This window comes from Ammospiza caudacuta, chromosome 6 (assembly GCF_027887145.1).
Source record: "Ammospiza caudacuta isolate bAmmCau1 chromosome 6, bAmmCau1.pri, whole genome shotgun sequence".
NCBI classification, from domain to species: domain Eukaryota; kingdom Metazoa; phylum Chordata; class Aves; order Passeriformes; family Passerellidae; genus Ammospiza; species Ammospiza caudacuta.
In genome coordinates, this window is record NC_080598.1 from 25,142,021 (window position 1) to 25,164,593 (window position 22,573).

Below are 22,573 nucleotides of genomic sequence, written 5' to 3' on the forward strand. Positions count from 1 at the left end.
CACCTTCACAGTTAAGGATGTTTTCCTAATATCTAAACTTAGACTCTTTAAATTTGAACTCTGTTCATCCTTGTCTTGTCATTACACACTCTTGTAAACTCTTTCCCCATCTTTCCTGTAAGTTCCCTTCAAGTACTCTAAGGCTGCAATTATCTCACCCCAAAGCCTTTTCTTTTCCATGCTGAACAATCACAGCTCTCTCAGTCTTCCCTCACAAGAGAAAAAACTGACCAACGTGGTAACTCTCCTCTGGACTCACTCCAATAGGTCAATGTTGTTCCTGTGTTGAGGACCCCAGAATTCCAGGTAAGATCTCACCAGAGCAGAGCAGAGGAGCAGAATCCCCTCCCTTTCCCTGCTGACTGTAGTGCTTTGGATGCAGCCCAGCATACGTTTGCCTTTCTGGGCTGCAAGTGCACATGGGTGGGTCATGTCCACCTTCCTATCCCCCAGCAGCCCCAAGGCCTTCTCAGCAGGGCTGCTCTTGATCTGTTCATCCCCCAGCCTGTATTGATACTGTGGATCGCCCCAGCCTAGGTGCAGCACCTTGCACTTGGTCTTATTAAACCTCATGATATTCCCCTGAGCCCGCATCTCAGGTTTTTCCAGCTCCTTTGGATGGCATCCTGCCCTTCATGTGTGTCAACTGCACCACTTGGCATGATGTTATCTGCTGAGGGTGTTCTTGATCCCACCTTATAGGTTATTAATGATGATAATAAGTAACACTCATCCTAATACAGACCCCTGAGGAACACCACTCATCACTGATGCCCATTGGGACTCTGAGCCATTGACCACTACCTTCTGGAGGCGATCATCCAAGCAACTCCTAATCCACCTAACAGTCCACCCATCAAATCCATCACTCTCCAGTTTGAAGAGATCCTTCTGTGTTGTGGGGGACTGTGAACTGGCAGCGTGAAAATGCAAAAACTTGGAGGCAAAATACAGAGATGAAACCTGTTCTGAGCGAGCCCAGAGAAGCAACAGACTCAGACTGAAATGTTCCAGGAGAAAGGAATCATGGCATGGCAAGTCAATGATGGCCATCATGGCAAAGAGGCACAATGCATCCAAACTTCAGCCTGTATAAAAGTAACATCCAAATCATTTTATATCTTTTTAATGAAGGATGGAGTATCCATTATCTGTCCTATTAATTTGACCTAGCCAGCATTGTACACATTGTGGAAATTCTCAACAAAAGTAGCATAAACTCAGTATAAACTAGTTATCTGTCCCTCTTTCCCAGATGCTCTTTGAGCTAAACAATCTGTGGATGCTGTCTGCTTTTAAGTCTTCTTGCCAAATGTCATATTTAACAGTCTCATTTTCTTATTCTTCAAGATGTTTTGTCTCTAATATTGCTCTATGAATATTCCACACAAACAAGACAATCAAAGTATCTGAAGAGGGCTGGATTTTCAATCTTTAGCCAGCCTTGCCCATGTGGAAAGACACGCAGCATTTTGGTCTGGAAATGAGAGCGCTGATTGAGCACGGTTAATGCGCACGGCACACACTTTGTGGGGGTTGTGGGAGCTTCTGGATTGTAGAAGAGAGGAGCATTACTAACACATTCACAAACCATTTGAAAGGATGTTCTACATTTCTTACACACTGTGGCAGGGTAAGCACTAAGAGGAGTACAAGCAGACTGTGTAAAAAGGCGGCAACCTGGAAAAAAAAATACAGGGAGAAAGAAAAAGCCGGCTCTATTCCTCTAATCCCTTTTCTCGGCTGAATTTGGAGATGTGGCTTGGAACAGACTAGGCGTTTTTCCCGAGGGCCATGCGGGGTGCAGCGAATAGCGGCACAAGGGCCGGCGCCGTCCCGCGGCCGGGAGCGGCTCCTCCGCGGGGGCCGAGCGCCGCCTGCTGGCTCCGCCTGGGAGCGCGGCCGCGCAGCAGGCGCAGGGATTGCCGCTCCCATAGGAAAAATTTCTCACCGTGCCAGGGAGAAATCTTGCAGGAAAACCCGAGCACACTAGAAGGAATTCGTGGAAAATATGCGCTTGTCTGAAGACAGCAGCTAGGTGCTTATAGCCACGCAGGATACCTTTCGTGTGTGCAAATAAAAGGCTTTACATCTGCGAACATAGTAATGCACTCGTATTCCTCTGTGATATCTGGACCTCCTTTTCTGAAAAGATCTCCACAGATTTTTAAGATGGATGGAGGGTAATTGCTGTACCCTTTCACATGTAAAACCTCTGTTACTAGCTCAAGCCCAATTCTAAAATGCGAGTTTAGAAGAATTCAGGAGCAATTGCTTATCTAGCATAAGTTAACAAATGGACTCTATTTCAGTCACTTTATTATTCACAGAAATCTTCCAGGTTTGGTTCATGGTTTTAAACCACTATTCCAGTGTGAAGTCTTCATTAATCATGTCTTCTTCTGTCATAAGAAAAGTCTTTTCTTGCCCCACCTGTGGTTTTGTCTAAGGCTGGTCCTCCACCAAAAACCAGAGAACTTGTGGGATAGGAATAATAAGTTTTTTCCTCTGAAGAAAACAGAAAACTTCATTAATTTTACAAATAAATTATTTTTCCTCTGGAGAACCTGCAGTGATTCCAGAGTACTTGATTTATGGGCAGTGCACAGGAATGGGAGTCAAATGTATAATGACACCACTTCATTATCAAATTTACCACAGGGTTATCTCCACAAGCTTGGGTTTGCAGAGATTGAGAAGAAAAAAAAAAGAGAAAAATCCTGACTGATGGCCAGATTAACCCTGTTTTGTGAAACTATGAGACTTGCACTGCAGAGTCTGAAAAAGCTGTGTGTCATTCTCAAATGTGCATTTCAAGCTTCAGAGTTCCTAAAAATGCATTTTCAAAAATATCACGACTTTATTAAAGAGATCCATTACTAGCTTTGAAAAATAATTTCAAACTATTTCTTCAAAATGTGTAACACCATCAGCTCTTCATTTATTTTCTTTTAATGTAAAAGCTAAAGACTAACGGTGATTAATTTTAAAGAGGTTCATTATAAAAAATGCTATATATATTTCATAAATAGGAAAAAACTAAAAAGACTAGAGAATTAAAATTGTTGTCAGGAGAGAAAAAATGAAATTAATGATGTAAAGAAACAAGGAAGTAATTGAGGAAATAAAATTCCAGGATCAAAGGATGGAAACAGAACAAACCTCAGAGAAAATAATTTTTTTATGTGACTGAATACCCCTTTTCATTTGTGTGTTCTCTGTTAGAAAGACAATGAGAACAGCTGAATGTATCACTGCCACAGAAGGTAGAAAAGTATAATTCCAAGGCCTATAATAGATGCTATAAAAATGTGATTAAAATAGTTAGTTGTAACAAAATACATAATGCTTACCATCCCACCCTACCAGTTAATCTCCCTGCCATGCAGCCAAAGTCCATTGGAGTTCATGTCCCATCACTCTGCAGTGTCTGAAGTGCCCCTTCTGCTCTCCTACAGAATGCAGAGCCAGTCTTTTCCCAGAAGGGACACAGCCCCTCTCACAGCCATCTTCATTCATGCTTACTTCTTTTTTTCTCCACAACTGTCAGACCTACAGCAATGCATAAATGCTACATATTTATTCATGCTTGCTATGGAATGTAATCACAGTTTGATAGAGCGTTCTTGACAGAAAAAAAACCAAGAAAATGAGATAACAAGGCAGCTCCATCTATATAAACACTTCAGCAGGGGAGAGTAAAAGGCAGTTTAATGAGATGTTCATCTTTCCTCCTTTGTGGCCAAGTTGTAAAAGTTTGCCATGGTAGTGCTGATAAAGATGGTTATAGTGAATTTTAAAATCTGCATTCAGATGCAATGCTGCCTGGAAACTGCTGGAGCACAAGAGACTGACATCTCTTAATATCCGCCAGGCTGCCCGAGGAAGCTCTCCCTTCCTAGAAAATGAGAGGTTCTCCTAAGCATGCAGCTCATTTGTCGTAACAAAAATATTTCTTCTCTCATGTTACATTTTGTTCCCACTACTAAGATTACCCACCATATTCTTTTTAGATTACTTTGGGTAAATGTGATGGTCACAAGCACACCAAGGGGCAGGATGTGGTCAGAGCTCTCTGGGATCTGACAGCAGCCACAAGCTTCCACACTGTCAGACCCATCAGAGTGTGTAGGAATGACATGCATCCCCTGGTGGAGGAACGCTCAGGTAAAGGCACTGAGCCTCAATTCAAGGAAGGGGAGAAAGGTGACAGATGCCTCCCACAGCATCCTTCATGCTGCTGGGAAGGATATTCAAGAAAGGTCCAGTGCTTTGTGTAGCTCAGCCTCAGATTCACATAAGGGGAATCCTCTTCCATTTAAGTGCCTGTGAAATTTGCAGGAGGCTAAAGCATATTGATATACGAGGCGAAGACAGCCTTAAAACCTTTGCCACAATTTCTATTTGGCAATTGGAGCCTAATGAACACATGCTGCCTTCATTGGCATGAGTTGCAGATACTTCAGTTTCTGGAATTAGGGAGCATTTTCCTCTGCAGGAAAAGATGCAAGTCACCAAATCATAGGAAAGCATTCTTCATCTCGTACTAGGAGCTCAGCGTGCAACAGGCACCTCTCGAGCATCTTCCAATGCACTTGTTAGGACAGACAAAAAGGGATACAGAAACGAGGCGCTGGGGAAAAGCATCAGTCAAGGGAAGGAGAAGGAATGCGAACAAAGACCCGGGGTAGGTAGGGGAGGGTGGGGGGAGGTAGGAGGGAACAAAAAAACCTGCAAGAGGTGAAGGCCATGGCGCATCTGTGAGCACAAGAACGCACCCCGTAGCGCGGCCCCTGCCCGAGCCTGCAGCGGGGCGGATAACGCAGGGTCCGGGGAGCAGCCGCTAGGGCCGGGCACGTAACGCAGGGCCCGGGGAGCAGCCGCTAGGGCCGGGCACGTAACGCAGGGCCCGGGGAGCAGCCGCTAGGGCCGGGCGTTGCGGAAGCGCGGCCCGTCGGGGGCGGCCCCGGCCCCAGCCCCGATCCCGCCCCGCTCCGCCTTTGGCTCCCGCGGCTCCCGGCCCTGCAGTGCCACCTCCCACCGCCAGGGGGCGGCGCGCAGGCAGCGGCGCACGGCCGCTCCGGGACTGGCGCCTCGCTGGTGCTGACGACGCGGACCGAGCGGGAGCGGCGGCCGGAGCGGCGGCGGCGTCGTCAGTGGCGGGTTCGGTGTTTCGGTGGCTCTGCCCCTTCCACGCCGCGCCATGCCCACCGTGGAGGAGCTCTACCGCAACTACGGCATCCTGGCGGACGCCACGGAGACGGCGGGCCAGGTGCGGTGTGGCTGCGGCCTGCAAGGCCTTGTTAGGCCTCGGGCTTGCGTAGCGCCACGGCGGGGAGTTCCGGGCCGAGGGGGGCTGGCGGGCCAGGGTGCCGTCAGAGGGGCTCCTCGCCTCGCCGCACAGCCGGGAGCCCCGGGGCTGTGCTCGGGTGGGTTTCCTCAGGCCGGCGGCGCAGGGCGGGTAAAAATGAACAGCGCGCCCGCGGATCTGCCAGGACCGCAGTGGCTCCCGTCGCTTTTGCAGCATCCGCGTCCTGTCGGCAGCTTTCCTGTTAATGCGGCGTCTCGGATATTAGCCGGTTCTTAGCTAGAGTCAAATATGTTTTTTCCAAGGGGGCGGGGAGTTTCGCCTTGCGAATTCGGGCCTTGAAGTCTTTGACACCGCACTTGCAGATGCAGCGCACTTGCAGGTCTGGAGGGCGTCTGGCAGGCTGTCTTGCTAAAAGGCTTGCTGAGGGAAGGTGAAGTCTGGTATGGTTTGAAAGCTGCCTGTAGCCCTTTACCTTCTTCCTTGAGGCAAGAACGTAAGGTCGACCCTCAAGACTGAGAAATATTTTTTCTGTAAAATTTTGGTAAGATCTGCCATTTGTTTACACCATTACTGAATTATTCAAGAAAAGAGGATGACTTAGAATATTACCAGTAGAAAATATTAATGTTAGTTACAACTAGTTTTGGAATTGTATTAGTCCCTTATTTTCCAAAATGGCCCCCTGAAAAAGCAGAAGATACTTTTTTTTCCTTTTGGTCGTAATGTCAATAAGTAGGAAAGTAGTTTTACCATATCTGTATCTAACCGTGGATTTTAAACTAAATGAGAACACTGCTGTACAATGTCACTTAAAAAGTTCTTTAAGAGAAGAAATATTTTGGTGGTTGGGGGCAGGGGGGTGTTGAAGGTTTTTTTTTGTTTTAATTCAGGTCCCATTCACTTTGCTTGTGTGGTTATGCCCTAGTGAAACAAAGCATCCTTGCAGACAGCCCAGCAAAAACATCACCTCAGAGCCGAAACCAAAGTGCAAATAAAATGTAGGGAACTGCAGGGAGAGCTGCAGAGTAAAACATGCTGTTACCTTGCCACTTTAGAAAAGCACAGTTCATCTCACTTTGATTTTTGTGAGGAAGGAATGGGTAGAGCAGTCTTAGGCAGAGCAAACTCCAGCATGGTTAAGAAATGCAGCCTATGACAGGGTAGGTGTGTAAGAACCTCTGAGGGTAAGTATAGAATGGGGATTCCTAAAACTCTCCCAGCTTTGCCCCTCTCCAGCTTTTGGGTTCCCAGAGCCAGAGGAAGTGTCTCTGTAACAAGCATAGCTTGTGAGGTGATTCTTCAGTGAACTTTTCTGGTGCTCTGTTGAACTGAGTGTGCTTCTGGCATATAAAGGTTCTGTGTTAAAACATTTCATTGTTTTGTTAACCTTTGTGGTGGAGTTACCTCTTTGAATTTGTCATTTCATAATCTTGCCTGGTGGCTCCAGTTCCTGCGTTCTGAGAAGCCATGAGTTCCTTGTTCATCAGTTTTATCCCACTTAATGCTTTATTATCTCTTAACAACATCATGAATGTGATCTCTTACTGCAAAACGTCGTGGTCACCCTGTTTCAAACAAGAAAACATTGAGCATGAGCATGGGCACTACCAGAAGTTATGGCATCAAGAGAAGTACTGAGCTTGTCCAAGAGTGTTTCAGTTGAGAAAGGTGCTCAGGTGTGAGGTGTTCACAAGTGGAATGAAGGTGAGAAGTTGAAAAAAAGTGTTAGGAAGCTGGCTGAAAATAAAGAGGAAGACAAGCATTTCTTCATAAGGCATTGTGGACCTTGGCACAGGGCACTGCAGGGCATGAATTGACTCAAGAACTAACCTAGAGAAGTTAATGGATGATTGGTCAATTAACAGTAATTTAAAGCAAAGGTTTGGACACTCTCTCCAGCTTAGGACATTCCTTTGTTACAGATGGGAAGGGAATGCACAAAACAGAAGGATCACACTGCTGCTGTAGTTGCCTGTGGTTTTTCTAGATCATTCCGTGCTGCCAGATACAGATAAAAAAACTCCTGCCTGAACTGCATTTTCCTACATGGTAGGAGTAATTAGCATACAGGAACACAAATGCAGGGAACACAGGCTGCTCTGTTCCAGTGCTGTGTGAATGCTTTTTCATATGTATTGAGTTTTATATTACATGTTCTACAACAGAACTTGTTCTTAACATGCAGCCTGAGAACCCGTGTCTGTACTGATGTGTTTTCATTGCTGGTTTGTGCTGGCTCATTCCTGCCTTTGCTGCTCACTGCACTGCACTGGCCCAGCTGCAGAGGGAACTGGGTGGTGATGTGGTTCAGCTGCCAGGCAACTGATTCTTTCACTGCTTATTTTTCATCCAGATCTGTATCCCACTCTAGATTCTGACAACACAGCTATCAACAGGCTGTAGGGAGTGGTTCAGGAGCATGGGCACTAAATTTTAAAATGCGACTTGCTTTAGAGGACATTAAGGCAGTGTACTGCTTTGTAAATTAATATCTGTATTTGCTACAGGACAACTTTCATGGGGAGTAGTGGTGATGACATATGTGGCTCTGGGAAATTTAGTGTAAGTAAAGCAAAGAAAGTGTCCTGTGCTGTCAGGGTTGCTGTTCAGAGTAGAATAAGCTGTTTTAAGCCTTCTTTTTCACAACCATAAGGAAAATTAATCTTAGAAGGTCCTGATTTCCACTAGTACCTAATAATGCTGACCTCTATTTCACAAAAACACAGCTAACCACAAAGACTTCAATTAATTTAAAGTTTTGGTCCTGCAGGCACAGAACCAGAAGCACCTGTGTGATTCTAGTTGGAGCAGCTAGAGAAAATTTTACTGTTGTTGAAGTGTTTATTCTTGTGTTTGGAATAGATATTTCTGTATTTAAAATTGGAGGTTTCTGGGCTTTTTTTAAAGTCTAGTTTCCCTTAATAGTTCTTCCAAGCACTGTATTTCATCCCAGATTAGCTACCTGAATACATAGCAGAGATTCCAGGTGGAGTTAACTTCCTGAATAGATGCCAAAGATACTTTAGCACCATATATGTTAATAAGAATTCATGATCTACTGCAGTGGCACAGTTTCTGTAATCTCTACTTCAAAGACATGAAGTAGAGAATCCATGAGCATACAAAAAGCAGAAACTTCTTGAAAAACTGCCCAAGTTCAGTGGCAGGGATCATAGAATTTCTTGCACTAATCTAATCCCAGTGTGCAGGAGGTGCTACCCTTAGGGCCGGCAGCTGGAGCCATACATGCTTGAACAGACAGGAGCCAGAATAACAGTGAAAGCCAGGCAACAGAGGCAAATATTACCAAATTGGCATGGTTATATCAGTCTAGGAGAAAAATATATTCCTTTGTAAGGAGCTTGTATAGTATGGTTCACTTAAATAGTTTCAGAGACTAGGAGAAAAAAGTCCTTCCTTGTCTTGAGAAGAAGCCAGGATTTTTATTCTATTTATGTATTCTGGTTTTGTCTTTTAGCATAAGGATGCCTACCAGGTGATTTTGGATGGTGTGAAAGGAGGTGCCAAGGAGAAGAGACTTGCAGCCCAGTTCATTCCTAAGTTCTTCAAGCATTTTCCTGAACTAGCTGACTCAGCTATCAACGCCCAGTTGGACCTCTGCGAGGATGAAGATGTTTCTGTAAGAATAAGAACCTTGTAGCAAGTTGATACTTCCAATTTGTATTTTGCTGTTTTTTTCTCTTTTTGTTTAATGGGCTGTGTCTTTCGGGAGGGCAAGGTTGGTCTTTGGAAAACATAAATTTAATTGTATTCTGGCATTTAATTCATTGTGTGATGGTTTGGGAAGATGCATCAGTTTTCATTTATCTTCTTTAGCTCCCACCACTAATCGAAGGAATAGGTCTGTAGGAAGAAACTTACAGTTTATTTGAATAGCATTTACATGGCTTCCTATCAAAACGCACTTTGTTGTAATTGATTCTGATAAATACTGCTGGGAGACAGAATCTTGTTTGCACCTGAGAACCACAGGGATGTGATTCTGACTGTTGTGCTTCTTGAGATGCTTCATGCTGCTTCTGTGCTGGTAGAAGCTGTACCTTTGAAGCATTTCTGTTCATCAGGTCTTAAGGGATTTGGACAGATCATTCAAGGATTTTTCAGTGCTGGGAACAAACTCTAGAGTTTATCCCTGCCATATGTACAACTGTAGAACTGTCCTTCCTGTCAGCAAATAAAACTCCTTAATAACACACATTCTAGCCTTTATTTTGTTGTTCATATGAATGATTTTGTGAACAGAAGTACTGTTTGAATTTGATTTTTCTTCAGTGCTGCCTAGCTCTAAGAAAAATACGTTATTTACTTCATAAATATGCCAAAATAGGGGGATTTGGGGTGTTATGTAATTCCTGAAAGTTTAAACATTTTTTAATTTCCACATTATTGACAATTTTAACAGATCCGTCGACAAGCAATCAAGGAACTGCCTCAGTTTGCCACTGGAGATAACCTTCCTCGGGTAGCAGACATACTGACCCAGCTTCTGCAGTCAGGTGGGAGACACGTGCTGGCTTGTCTCATGGCACACCTAGATATGTATACAGTTTTGCTTCTGTAGAACATTTTTCATTGATTCATAATTTATCCCAGTGCTGTTCACGTCCTTCTTGTGTTTTCTTCTGCTTTATATTTGCTGTACAGTTAGGCTGAAAGGGCACTAATTATTCTAATCAAAACCAAAAATCTTTCTTTTAGATAAAACAATTTTTTTTTTCATTCAAGTTCTCTGAAAGAAACATCTGTAGAAAAAGGCATGGTGGAGGAAACCTTCCAGTTATAGACTGCAGCAAATTGCTTTCTGAAAAAGATTTACTGAATTTGTGATCCAGTTTCTAGAACCTGAAAAGGCCTGAGGGCATTTTGTCCCATACAGTTGCATTTTTGGTGCAAAATAAATATTTTCGGGGTAAATTCAGAATTTAATATACATTTAATCTCAGTAAGTTATAAAGTACTAAATATTAGGTGTTTAAACTTCTGTTAAAACTCCATGGTTAAGACTCTGGGCTTCTCAAGAAGGTTTTGGTTTGGGTTTTTTGAGATTTATGCATTCCTTCATTTAGTTTAAGAGAGAAATACTGTAGATTAATAATGAGTTTAAAAATAAATAACTATGTATTTTACATTATTTAAATGAAAGCTTGTTTATTAAAATAACTAAGTATATAGATTAATAACTTCCCTTCAAGTTTTCAGTCCTATCAAGTTTTAAGTTTTAGTTTTGGTAGGGAGACTAAAATGACAAATAGCTTTTCTTTTGCTTCCAACTTCCATAATAATGGCTTTGAACTTCCTCACTCTAATAGTTTTTAAAAATACAGGTTATGTTGTTTATAGGTAAATGCTGAGGACAGAATTCTTGTGCAGTATTAGCCTTTTTGGTTTTCTGCCCTTCCCTTTCCATTTCAAGTGTATGTGTATGAACTTTTTTCTCTCTCCAGATGATTCTGCAGAATTCAATTTGGTGAACAATGCCTTGCTCAGTATATTTAAGATGGATGCTAAAGGTAAAGGACAGGTTTTTCTATACATGGCTTTTATTAATACTTTGCAATCTGTAGTAGGATTAGAACAGGACTCAATTTTGTATCTTGTTAGTACAGTGTGAAAGTGAGATGCACACTAATTGTTTGGTTTTGCAAGCAGTACTGAACTTTATAACTGTGGATCTGAATTATGCAGACTAATAAAAGAGTGTGAATTTTTATGTGAAGATATATGAAAACTATTTTTTTAAGTTAGTATAGCATTTATTTTAAAATGTTTCATGGAATATTAAAAGAGGAAACTTCTTCTTTCTGTGTAAATGGTCCAAGTCATAACTTCTGAAATAATTTGTGTTACCCAATTTATTCTTCATTCAGGGACTTTGGGAGGTTTATTCAGTCAGATTCTTCAGGGAGAGGATATTGTGAGGGAGAGAGCCATTAAGTTCCTTTCTACAAAACTGAAAACCTTACCAGAGGAAGTGATGACAAAGGAGGTGGAGGAGTTCATATTGACTGAATCAAAGAAGGTGAGAGTTTGATTTCGGTTCAAATTCAAGTATTGTTCAACCATCCCTTGTCATTGGTGTTGCTTTGGAGGTCTGTTCGAGCATTGTACAAATGTGATCTTGTACTTATCTATTCTGATACTCCAAAGTTTGCAGCATTTTTTTTGTGGTAATGTTAAAATCATGGGTCTTCTAATTTTGTAGGAGTGACTTTGATTAGAAATTGACCCAATCATTCGCATTAGGAAGGGTCTTTGAGAGATTGTTCAGCTCAGGGAATCATGCTCAGCTGAATTCTCATCAGACTTCCTGGTGCTTTTTCTAGTTGGTTTTTGAAAACCTCCTATGAAGGAGAGATCCTGTCCTCTCTGGGCAACCAGCTTCAATGTTCAGTTGTCCTCAAGAGATGTTTTTTTTTCCCTCTATCCAGTTGAAACCTCCCATTTTAGTTTTGTGTCATTGTTTCATTTTGACCATGTCCATCTCATCAAAGAACCTGGCTGCTATGGGCAGTGTCTTGCTCTGAAGTGTTGGAAGATTAGTTAGTTAGTTTGCTCCACCCACATACAGGTCTCTTCCTTTAGGCTGGAAAAACCTGATTGCCTTAGGTTCCCTTCATAGCTCATGTGCTCTATACACAGATCACCTTGTTGATTTACCTTCGTAAAGCTTATCAAGCACTTCCTCATACAGGAGAGCCCAGCACCAGGTGCAGTACTCCAGATTTGGTCAGATGAGGGCCCAGCCAAGGACCTGTCAATCTTCTGTCCCTTTGTTTCCCTTGGTCTGTGCTCTTGTCCTTAGCCCAGAGCACTGCTTGTCAGGCAGGGTATGGTGCTGTCACTGGTGTTCAGCCTGCTGTCCCCCAGACCCCTCAGTCTTCTCAGCAGAGCAGTTCCCCAGCCAGAACATCCCCTGCATGTGCTGATGCAGGGAAGTTGCTTCATCCCAGGTGCAGGACTTGGCATTTGTCTTTGTAGAATCTTAGGAGATTTCCATGCATTCCCTAAGTTGAGAAAGATGCAAAAAGTTTTAAACCAGTAATGAGTAGATACTTGTTTAACATTTTTTTCTGCCTGAAGCATTTGATTTTTGTTAGATAGAAGTTTGTTCTCAACAAATATTTCTTTTAGAGTTAAAAAACCTGTTTCCTATGCACAACTTGATGACAACGGCTTTGATTTGTAGGTGCATTCAATTATACTGAATGTTTTCATGTGTTCCTTCAAACTTGTGTTTTTAAATTACTAAGTGTTAAATTTAAATGCTAAATATTTGCATACTTTACCTTTTCAAATCCAGTAGGTTTGACTTGGAGGCTTGCAAATTGCCACCACAAAAATACGTTTTCTGATTTTCTCTTAAGGTTCTGGAAGATGTGACAGGCGAGGAATTTGTTCTGTTCATGAAAATATTGTCTGGATTGAAAAGCTTGCAGACAGTCAGTGGGAGACAGCAGCTGGTGGAGCTGGTGGCTGAGCAGGCTGACCTGGAACAGACGTTCAATCCCTCAGATACGGACTGCGTGGACAGACTGCTGCAGTGCACTCGGCAGGCAGTGCCCCTGTTCTCAGTATGTGTTTGTGTGCTGTGCATGAGTTAATGGCTGGAGCTTGGCTTTAGTGTTCCCAATGGTTATGTTTGAAAGACCACAAATCAGTACTTACCACCTTTAACCTCTAATGTATGCAAATGCTGGAAAACATCCTTAAAGCCTCCAAACACAAAGATACTTCGTGTTTTCCTCTTCTCTTTTCAAATTTAAGCTGTTACAGTGAATTATGACAAGATTTTCACATTATTTTGTATTCATTTGATTATTTCAAGTCTAGTGCCAGGCAATTGCAGAGCTTAAGGGCCTATTCTTGGGTTGCAAGCAATCTTTTCAGCTGCTTTGTGGTCATCCTCTGAATTTAGGCTACCTGCAAGGTCTTAGGAATAAGAGGAAAGTTTCATAAAGCTTTAAGGTACAACTGTGAGGCAGCATTTATAAGGGTGGAGGGGTGATGGGAGAAAAACATTTAGCCCCTTCAGATTTAAGACTAACATGAGTTAAGTGTGATTGTTTGTTTGTGGGTTTGTTTTTATTTTTCAGAAAAATGTTCATTCCACAAAATTTGTTACTTATTTCTGTGAGCATGTTCTGCCAAACCTCAGCTCTTTGACTACTCTGGTGGAGGGTCTTGATATCCAGTTAGAGGTAAGCCAAAGCTAAAATGTCTTTCAAATAGTGAAAAATAACCATCCTAGATAAAGACCCCTATTTTAAAAATCACAGGCTCTTTCCTCAAGTAGTTTTCATTTTTTGGCTTGTAGGAAAAGTAGCTGCACTAGAAAAAACATTTGCTCTTTTGAGGCATGACTGGGCATTGCCTTTTAAAGCATGCGTCATCTGTCCCAAGCTTTTGAAGCAAGGTAGAATAAGTAGATCAGTGTAATCATTTTTATATTACTCTCAATTTTTGCTTAAGCACATAGCATTTACTGAAATGATGGCTGCACAGTTTGGGCTAATTTAGCCTCCTAAGGGAGTGGCTCAATGTCTGTAATTTTGTTTACATTAATCAGTGCTACAGCTTCAGTAGATCTCTGTGGCTCTCACTTGAAGGTGAGCTGTGCTGCAGATGTGGGAGATTAAGTTTTGTTTACTTGTTGACTAATGCTTGTTGGGATTAGACATGCAAACCCGTGTTTCTCTTTACAGACAGGAAAAACAAATTAGGCATGTTCTTCCTTGAATTGCTTCCTGCTGTTTTGGGAGGGGTTTAGTTGTAATAGCTGGCCTCTACTGTGACAGCCATCACTGTGATGTGATAATTGATTTCAGGTTGAATGTTAAGCTTGTCTACTTTCAGTTAACACACAAAAACATGGCTATCCTTATGTGTAGGTCTTGAAGCTTCTTGCTGAAATGAGTTCATTTTGTGGTGATATGGAAAAGCTTGAATCAAATTTGAAGAAGCTGTTTGATAAATTGCTGGTAAGACTAATTCAGTTTTTATTAATGTAAAACACTAAGAAATTAAGTTTTCATCAAAACAAGTTATTTTTATGTATTCATCTCTTTATTCTTTTTCTGAAGTGGCTATTTCAGAGATGGTCCTGTCCACTGATAGAATGTTGAACATAATTTTGCCATTTAAAGCCTTTGTAGGTAGAGAGCTGTTACCTGAATAATGTTTTTAGTCATGTAAATTAATGAGTGTTTCTTTTTAAATTTCATAGTCATGAGAGACTCATGTTGATGTCATTAAACACTGTATCTGCACTGACAATTCTAAGCAAATTCAGCACTATTTCAGAAGCATTGGTGCAGTACATTATTGCTTCCTGTGGCAGTTGTGCCACCATAGTATTTCCTCTGAGTCAAGTCACAGAAGTGTAGGTAAACCACCTACACCACGACTTTATTCAGTACTTCATCCATTAGTATAGAGATGGTGGATACTTCTTAAATTGTCAGCACAGATAAACCATGCAATTCAAACACTGTGAAAGAGCAGTCATTCAGCATAAATGTGTCTCATGCATTTGTTTTCCTTTCTGTTCTTCAGGAGTATATGCCACTCCCACCAGAGGAAGCAGAAAATGGGGAAAATGCTGGCAATGAAGAGCCCAAGTTGCAATTCAGTTATGTGGAGTGTTTATTGTATAGCTTCCATCAGCTAGGTCGCAAACTTCCGGACTTCCTCACAGCCAAGCTGAATGCAGAGAAATTGAAAGACTTCAAAATCAGGTAATGGTTTAGAGGCAAGTGTTAATGTTATGTTACAAGGTATTTATTAAAAAATGTTAGTGGAGTTCCTCGGGGCTCAGTACTGGGGCCCGTTCTATTCAACATCTTTAGCAATTGACTGAGGAGATTGGCTGCATCCTCAGTAAGTTTGTGGGCAACACCAAGTTGAGTGGGAGTGTTGATCAGCTGAAAGGTAGGAAGGCTCTGCAGAGGGTTTTGGACAGGCTGAATCGATGGGCTAAGGACAGCTGCATAAGATTTAGTAAGGTGGCGTGCTGGGTCACAACAACCCCATGTGGCACTGCAGCCTTGGGCCAGAGTGCTTTGAGAGCTGATCAGCAGAAAGGGGCTTGGAGGTGCTGGTTGGCAGCCAGCTGGGTGTGAGCCAGCAGTGTGCCCAGGTGGCTGAGAGGCCAGTGACATCTAGACCAGTATCAAGAGGCCAGCAGGACCAGGGCAGTGATTGTCCCCCTGTACTCGACACTGGTGATGCCTCACCTCACTTCAGAAAGGACATTGAGGTGCTGGAGTGCATCCAAAGAAGGGCAGTGGAGTTGGGGAAGGGTCTGGAGCACAAGTCTCAGGAGGAGTGGCCGAGGGAGTAGGGGCTGTTTAGTCTGGAGAAAAGGAGGCTCAGAGAGGACCTCATTGCCCTCTACAGCTACCTGACTGGAGGTTGTAGTGAGGTAGGAGTCGGTCTCTTCTGACATGTCTCAACTGAAAGGATGAGGAAATGGTCTCATGTTGCACCAGGAGAAGGATCAGATTAGATACCAGAGAAAAAAATTTTACTGGAGGAGTGGTTGGGCACTGGAATAAGTTGCCCTGGGAGGTAGTGGAATCACTGTCTCAGGAAGTGTTCAAGAGGCATCTGGATGTGGCACTTGGGTATGGTGTAGGTGTGACAGTTGGATTAGTTTGATCCTGTAGGTCTCTTCCAACCTTTGTAATTCTCTGACTCTACAGAGGTGTGAATTATTGTCTGGATGCTAAAGAAGCACAAATCAGATTGATGGAAGTCTTACTTGAGCATTTTTCCTGAAGGGGAAGAAACAATATTACAGCTTCCCTTTGCTTATGCTTTTATTTCTACAGGACTGGGTGAATTTTACTAAGGGATTGCTTTTAAATGTTTTAGGCTACAGTATTTTGCTCGAGGACTGCAGGTGTATATCCGACAGCTTCGTCTGGCACTTCAAGGAAAAACAGGAGAAGCTTTGAAAACAGAGGAGGTAAGAATTGTTCACGAATTCGGATTTTTCTAATTGAGCTTACTGAAAGAACTGTTGGCACACATTAATAGGCTACAGTCAGTTTTAAGTATGCAAATACATTAAGGGAATAATAGTGCTAACATTATTGCCAAGTGCATGTTACCTTATGCTACATTTTGCAAGTGAAGATGATCTAGTTTTGACTTTTAGCTGCTTTCTGCACCAAATGTATTTGGTTTAATTGTGCTCTGTGCTTTGTTTTGAAGGGGAGATTTTCATATGTTGAACAAAAAAAAATACACAGTGGAAACTACACTGGAATATTAAAAGCATCTAGTTAGTGTGAAACTACAAGAATCTTAAAAGCAGCTGTGATAAAAACTTGGAAGTGTACACACCTTTCACTATCACTGTTACTATAGCAATTCACTAGGAAGAGCAATGAGTTTAATGTTATGGCTTTGTGTAATGAAGTTGGCATAAAGCTACTAAATGCTCATTGGTGTCTGTTTTTTTTACAGAACAAGATTAAAGTGGTTGCCTTGAAAATAACCAATAACATTAATGTTTTAATCAAGGTAAGTTCTCACATTATGAAGGACTAAATTCCCACTGCAGAGTAACCTATGCAGAAGAAAGGAATAGATTTGAACCAAGTTGTTTTGTGGTATTGTGTTAATTGGTGGCAGCCAGCTCAGAGTTGGTGCTGCTTTACTTATTCTGAAGAGATGTGGATCTTGCTGATCGTGCTAGCAGCTTAGCTTTTGCTGCTAATTTTCTTGGGATAGGGTGTGGACACGCTTTCTTACAGTACTAGTTGTCCCCAGGAAAAGACCACCTTGGTTCTTTAGGGGTCTCTGGATTTTCTTGTCATTTCCCTTTCCTGCAGTGTCAGTGAGGAGTATGCAATAGTTCAGAGACATGCAAGGAGATCTAAAGGAGGGAGGAGGCAAAGCAAGCTTCTGCATAGAACCTGTTTCTCCAAAACACCTAGAAGAGTTGGGCTGCAAGAAATAGACTTTCATCTGGAGCCCATGAAACCATTCTGATTTCTTCTAACCCCCTTTTCCTCTCTTTCTTCACTCTCACTTCCCACAATGAACCAAAAACTTGGCCCACCATATTGAGAAGCCTGTCTTGTACCATCATAGGGATATCAGATGTCTTCCAGCAGGAGCCACTGTAGTTCATTGTAAGGTGCTTGATGTGCGCAGGGAAGGACAGAAGTCCTGGGCTTTCTCTGCAGATGCCCCATTCCTTGGAACATTCAAGGCTGGATTAGATAGGTGTCTGAGCAACCTGGTGTAGTGGAAGATGTCCCAGCTCATTGCAGGGTCATTGAAGTAGATGGCATTTAAGCATCCTTCCAACCCAACCTAGTGTATGATTCTCTGTTTGGTCAGTGTAAGACACTACACTGCTAAGATAAATCCTACTTGAATTTCCTAGTAAAGGCAGCCAGATAAGGCAGTGTTCTACTGCCTTCTCTCTCTGCCATGGGACTAAAGGGTTTAAAATTATTGGAAAGTAGTGGTTATTCTGGAGTCTAGTAAGTAAGTAGCTGAAATTTTGAAGTGCAATCAACATAAATTTAACTGTAGAATAAACTGTCCTTTTCTGCATCCATAGGATCTCTTCCACATTCCTCCTTCTTACAAAAGTACAGTTACATTGTCCTGGAAACCAGTACAGAAGGCAGATGCAAGGTAAGGGTTCTTCATACAATAAAAGAAAAACAGTGGGGTTTATTTTGTAAACAGTAAAAATTAACCTTCCAAGCTGTGTCTGTACAATATAGACAGCAGGTGAGCTAAAAGTTTCGCATCAGAAATAACACCCATCCTGTGGCAGTGGAGAGATGCTCTTAGTCTTGGTTTAGAGATATTAAGACAATCGACTGGAGGCTCTTCTGAGACACTGTTATTCAGGGCATCATCATTGGCTGCTGCTGGCTTCCAGTGGTTAATCTTTGTGGCTGAGCTACTATTAGTGTACTTGTCACCATAGGGGTGTAATGATATGTTTTTGTCTTCTTCTGTCAGTCAAAAAAGAGCAAGTGAAGATACAACTTCAAGTTCACCCCCAAAGAAAGCTTCAGCAGGACCAAAAAGAGATGCCAGGCAAATATACAATCCTCCCAGTGGAAAATACAGCAGTAACCTGGGTAGTTTTTCTTACGGTAAGTTATGCAGCTTGGAAAAACTTTGTCTAGTGACAGTTGTGTCTTGGGCTGGGGTGAATAAATATCACTTTCATGGAAGATCAAATTGTACTGCCATGAATTTTTGTTTGTGCTGGTCTCTTCCTAGCTGTTGATGTATTGTAGTGTTTGAATGTTACCAGCCTATGACTTAAGTCATTTGCAAGTTAGTTTTAGTAGTGTTTTAATACCTAGAGTTAGTAATTGAACTGTTGTGTTCTCTGTTATGACACACAGTGCACCAGTTTCCCATTGAACAGGCCAGTTGCAGGAGATGGCAGAGCTGGGTCACCTCCTGTCATACGACTTGGCCTGTGCTGCATGCCTATTACAGCCACTGCTGATGTTGCAGACCTGATCCAGAAGTTCTGAGAGTTGCCAGTTCACTGTGCATGCACACAGTTATATCCTCGTGCTCCCAGTCACACTGAATCTGCCTTTCTGCGAGTCATGTTTTCGGGTGAAGCACAAGAGCAGTTGCAGACTGAATGAGTAGGACCAGCAATGGCAGCAGCCCGTTCCTGTCTTTCCTATAGGCCCATTGGTCCTACCTCTGGCAAGTAAAGAGCCTGCTATGACAAATTGTCACCCACAGCCATGAGTTGAAAAACTATTATAAAGCTTTGGCAGATATATAAAGCTAAGAGAAGAGATAACACCATCTGAAAATTCCTTATTCTAGACATCAGGTGACACACCTGTGTCTTTTAAGATAAGCTTGTAATCCTGCAGGTCTAAAGATTGGGAAGCATTCAGCCAGAAATGTTTTATTACTTGCTACTGTTTCTTGTTAATGAGATGCTTCAGCCTAGTCAGTCAGCTCCTGATTTCTGTAGTCTTTAAAACCAGCATGAAGTTCTCTCTGTAGATTAATATAAACTGTATTTTAAGACTATTCATGAAGAGAAATCATGAAAGGGGAATGAGGGTTTGGTACGCCTTCAAACAAATCCAAAGAAACTATATAAACTTATTAAGTTTTGTGTTATTGGGTGATTTTTTGCTGTGATCAGATATTTTCTTAACAAAGAGAAAGGAAAAACTTTCTACAGTATCAAATAGTTTGTGTGGTATCCATGTCTAGCTAGGATTTGTGACTGAATGATGATATCAGCCCCAGAAAAAAAGAATAGTATGCTGGTGGTAACTTAAGGATAGGAAAGGACAGAGAGAAAGACAAAGTTCTGGTTTTCCATAGTTTTATAAAATCACTAGTAGCAAGTTAGAGCAACACCTCAAGGTTAATATTGTGTTATTGAACAGAAGGAAGAGCTAGGCAGCCAGCTTTCTATCTGTGGTGATAGATTGGCCCAAATATAGTCCTAAATTACAGGGACAGTTATGTATCACAGTATTAGTATGCAGAAAGGCTCCACTTTATTTGGATGGGCTCATTCTCCTGACCTCCTTTTAAAAGTCAGCAGGGTCCATTTTCCATCAGAAAATAACTCAGCAATCTCATGGCCCATAAGGAGGCATAGCCTCAGAGACTGAAGTTACCCTCCAGAACCTCCAGATCTTGCTGTTCAGTTTGGATCTGTATACAGCATAAAACCTTCCTGAAAAGTTGTGACTCTTTATTTCAGAGCAAAGAGGTGGTTTCCGGGGTGGACGAGGAAGAGGCTGGGGAGGACGTGGCAATCGCAGCCGAGGAAGAATCTACTGAGAAGACTGCTAAATCTTGCATGCCCCTGAAGGGCTGAAGTGAAAGTGCTACTCAGCAAGTTTGCTTGGAGCATTGTTTTCTTCAAAGACTGCCTTCCATTGAGACTGACTTAAATGTTCTTTATACCTTTGTATGTATGATCTACTTTTCTAACGGACTACAACTTGTCCATAGTGAAACTACAACTGTATTTTTGGATGCTTACAGTCAGCAGTTTTGGGTTCTTACTTTTGAAGTGTCTTCAAGATTCAAAATTGGAAAAGAGCATAGATGTTTCATCAAAAGCTGCATCTTGACAGTTTGTAAATTAACCTAAAAGTCAGCTACTACATAACTGAAATATATAATTGAGTTTATGTATTAATTAATGGACAGGAAAGGCATGACAACCGAGATATGTGTTAGATAAGCTTAGCAGCTGAAGTAATCCTTTCCTCATCTGTAACCATATTTTGCAATATGTGGAGAAGAGTACCATTGTTAAATTTACTTTGATTTACTTTCTTTAATTGAATTGAATTAAATACATGCTGTTTTTTTAAAGTTTGCAACATGGCTGGAAATCTGTTCTGCTTGTAGCATGAAGCATTCTTACTTAGAGACGTGGAGAATGTGGCATATTTTGGTTTGCACATCTTACTCTTCTCCGTGCATTGTAATACAAAAGTGATGTTTTGAAAATTAATTTTTAATGTTTAATATGAATATGTGCATATAGTTATGCCGTGAAATCTCAGTAAATGAATAGCATAAAAAACCAAAACAATAAATGACGAATTATTTCAGGAATGGGTAAAGACTGATGCAGTGATTAAGCTTCACAGACTGGAGCTGGACCATAGATGTTTCTGGCTCTTTTCTGTTTTATGCAGATTTCTGGATTAGTTGGCACTTGAGGGTGGGCTGGTTGGTTGGTTTTTCTTGTTTTGTGATTTTTGTGTGTGTGTGTTTTGGTTCTTTTTTTTAACCAATAGTTGCATTTAAAAATATATAAATAAAACTGTATTTTGGGTAACATTGAAAAATTCCAGCTACGTAGTTCAATTCAGGTGGAAAAGTTAACAATTCCATGCTATTTTTTCCATAGCAACTTGAGATTTTTATTTACTGATGTGCACCTGGAAAATACAATGTAAGAGCACAATGTTGTTTTGTTTTTTTTATTCTCACTGCTCAAAATTTTAACTTCTCAGGTCATTCAACATTGTAAAGGAATTAGTATATAGTAAAAAGAAGTCAAAACAGGAAAAGAATTTTAATTAAGTGTTCCAGAGCATGTTGATGTAAAATACCTTAGGCTTTAGAAGAGTGAATACTTCTTATCTTCCTTTTTTTTTGCCCGGTGATATCCACAAAAGGTGATGTTTCCCCACCCTAGTTGCTTTTGTATTTGCTTGTGAATCTCATTCAGGTGTTTTCATTAACACTCTTTAATATTTATCACTACAATCAGAAGGCCAGAATACCAAAATTATGTCAAAGTTAGAAACATTGTTGAGGATGCTAAATTGAAAGTCTGTTTTTGCTGAACTCTGCAGCAGTAGGTAGGAAACTTTGGACATTCCAGGACATGTGAGCTGACTGTATTTCTTGTTACATGCCAGCTGCTAAACTCTGATTTGTCATTAAAACCATGAAACTTGGCTAAAAGCTTTGAAGAAATTTGTCAGGTCAAAATGTCACTCTGAAAATAGGCACTAGATATGTAATAAGCTTCTACTGGGAGGAAAAATAAGGAAAAAGACATTTTGCACTTGTGGCTATAATTGGTATTTTGAGGGGATTTAATAATGTAATCCCAAAGCCTAAACACAGCTTGTATTTAGACTAGTAACTAGGTACTAGCAGCTGCTTTTCTCACTGAATTTTGGGTGAGTTTTCTTTGTGTGACTCCTGTACTTCAGAGGTGATGTGCAAAGCTCTTGTGGCCTCAGAAGTAGTTAGATCATTTTTCCCCAATTTCCTATCTAATTTTAACATAGTGAGTTCTTGTGGAAACACCTGTTTACCATCTTGTTGAATTGTAAATGTTCCCTTACAGCTTTGGAATAAATTCATTTTGTAATTTTGTTTGGCTCATTGTTTCACAGTTACTCTGCAGTATTGTGGCACCTTAGTAAAAGTTCTGTGGTACCTTTTCGTTGTAGTTCAGTTACTCCTTAAGTTGCTGTAGATGCAGAACGTTGTTTACCACTAAGGAATCATAATTAGACTGCATTAACTGTTTCAAGTTTTAAGTAATTTAACTTTCAAATGTGGAATTTTGAGGGGGAATTTAAATATTTGGCAAAAGCTGCACATTTACATCTTATTTGGAAATTTGGTGAAAAGGAGTCCATCATTGTCTTACTCAAGCTCCTCGATGTTGACAGTGTGATACAGTTTTTTAGTAACTTATGAGAGGAAAGCTAATGTTTACAAACAATT

General features: G+C 41.4%; 1 protein-coding gene across 1 annotated transcript; it reads left to right on the top strand.

Moving 5' to 3' along the window:
- Positions 1 to 5,045: 5,045 nt before the first annotated feature.
- On the top strand, positions 5,046 to 22,215 carry API5 (apoptosis inhibitor 5). Its single transcript, XM_058807910.1, has 14 exons — positions 5,046 to 5,272; positions 8,790 to 8,951; positions 9,735 to 9,828; positions 10,777 to 10,842; positions 11,200 to 11,351; positions 12,697 to 12,903; positions 13,426 to 13,530; positions 14,221 to 14,310; positions 14,885 to 15,066; positions 16,205 to 16,298; positions 16,802 to 16,858; positions 17,910 to 17,986; positions 18,323 to 18,459; positions 20,067 to 22,215. The coding sequence occupies exons 1-14, from the start codon at positions 5,204 to 5,206 to the stop codon at positions 20,144 to 20,146; spliced, it is 1,572 nt and encodes a 523-aa protein (XP_058663893.1). The 5' UTR covers positions 5,046 to 5,203; the 3' UTR covers positions 20,147 to 22,215.
- The last annotated feature ends 358 nt before the right edge of the window (positions 22,216 to 22,573 follow it).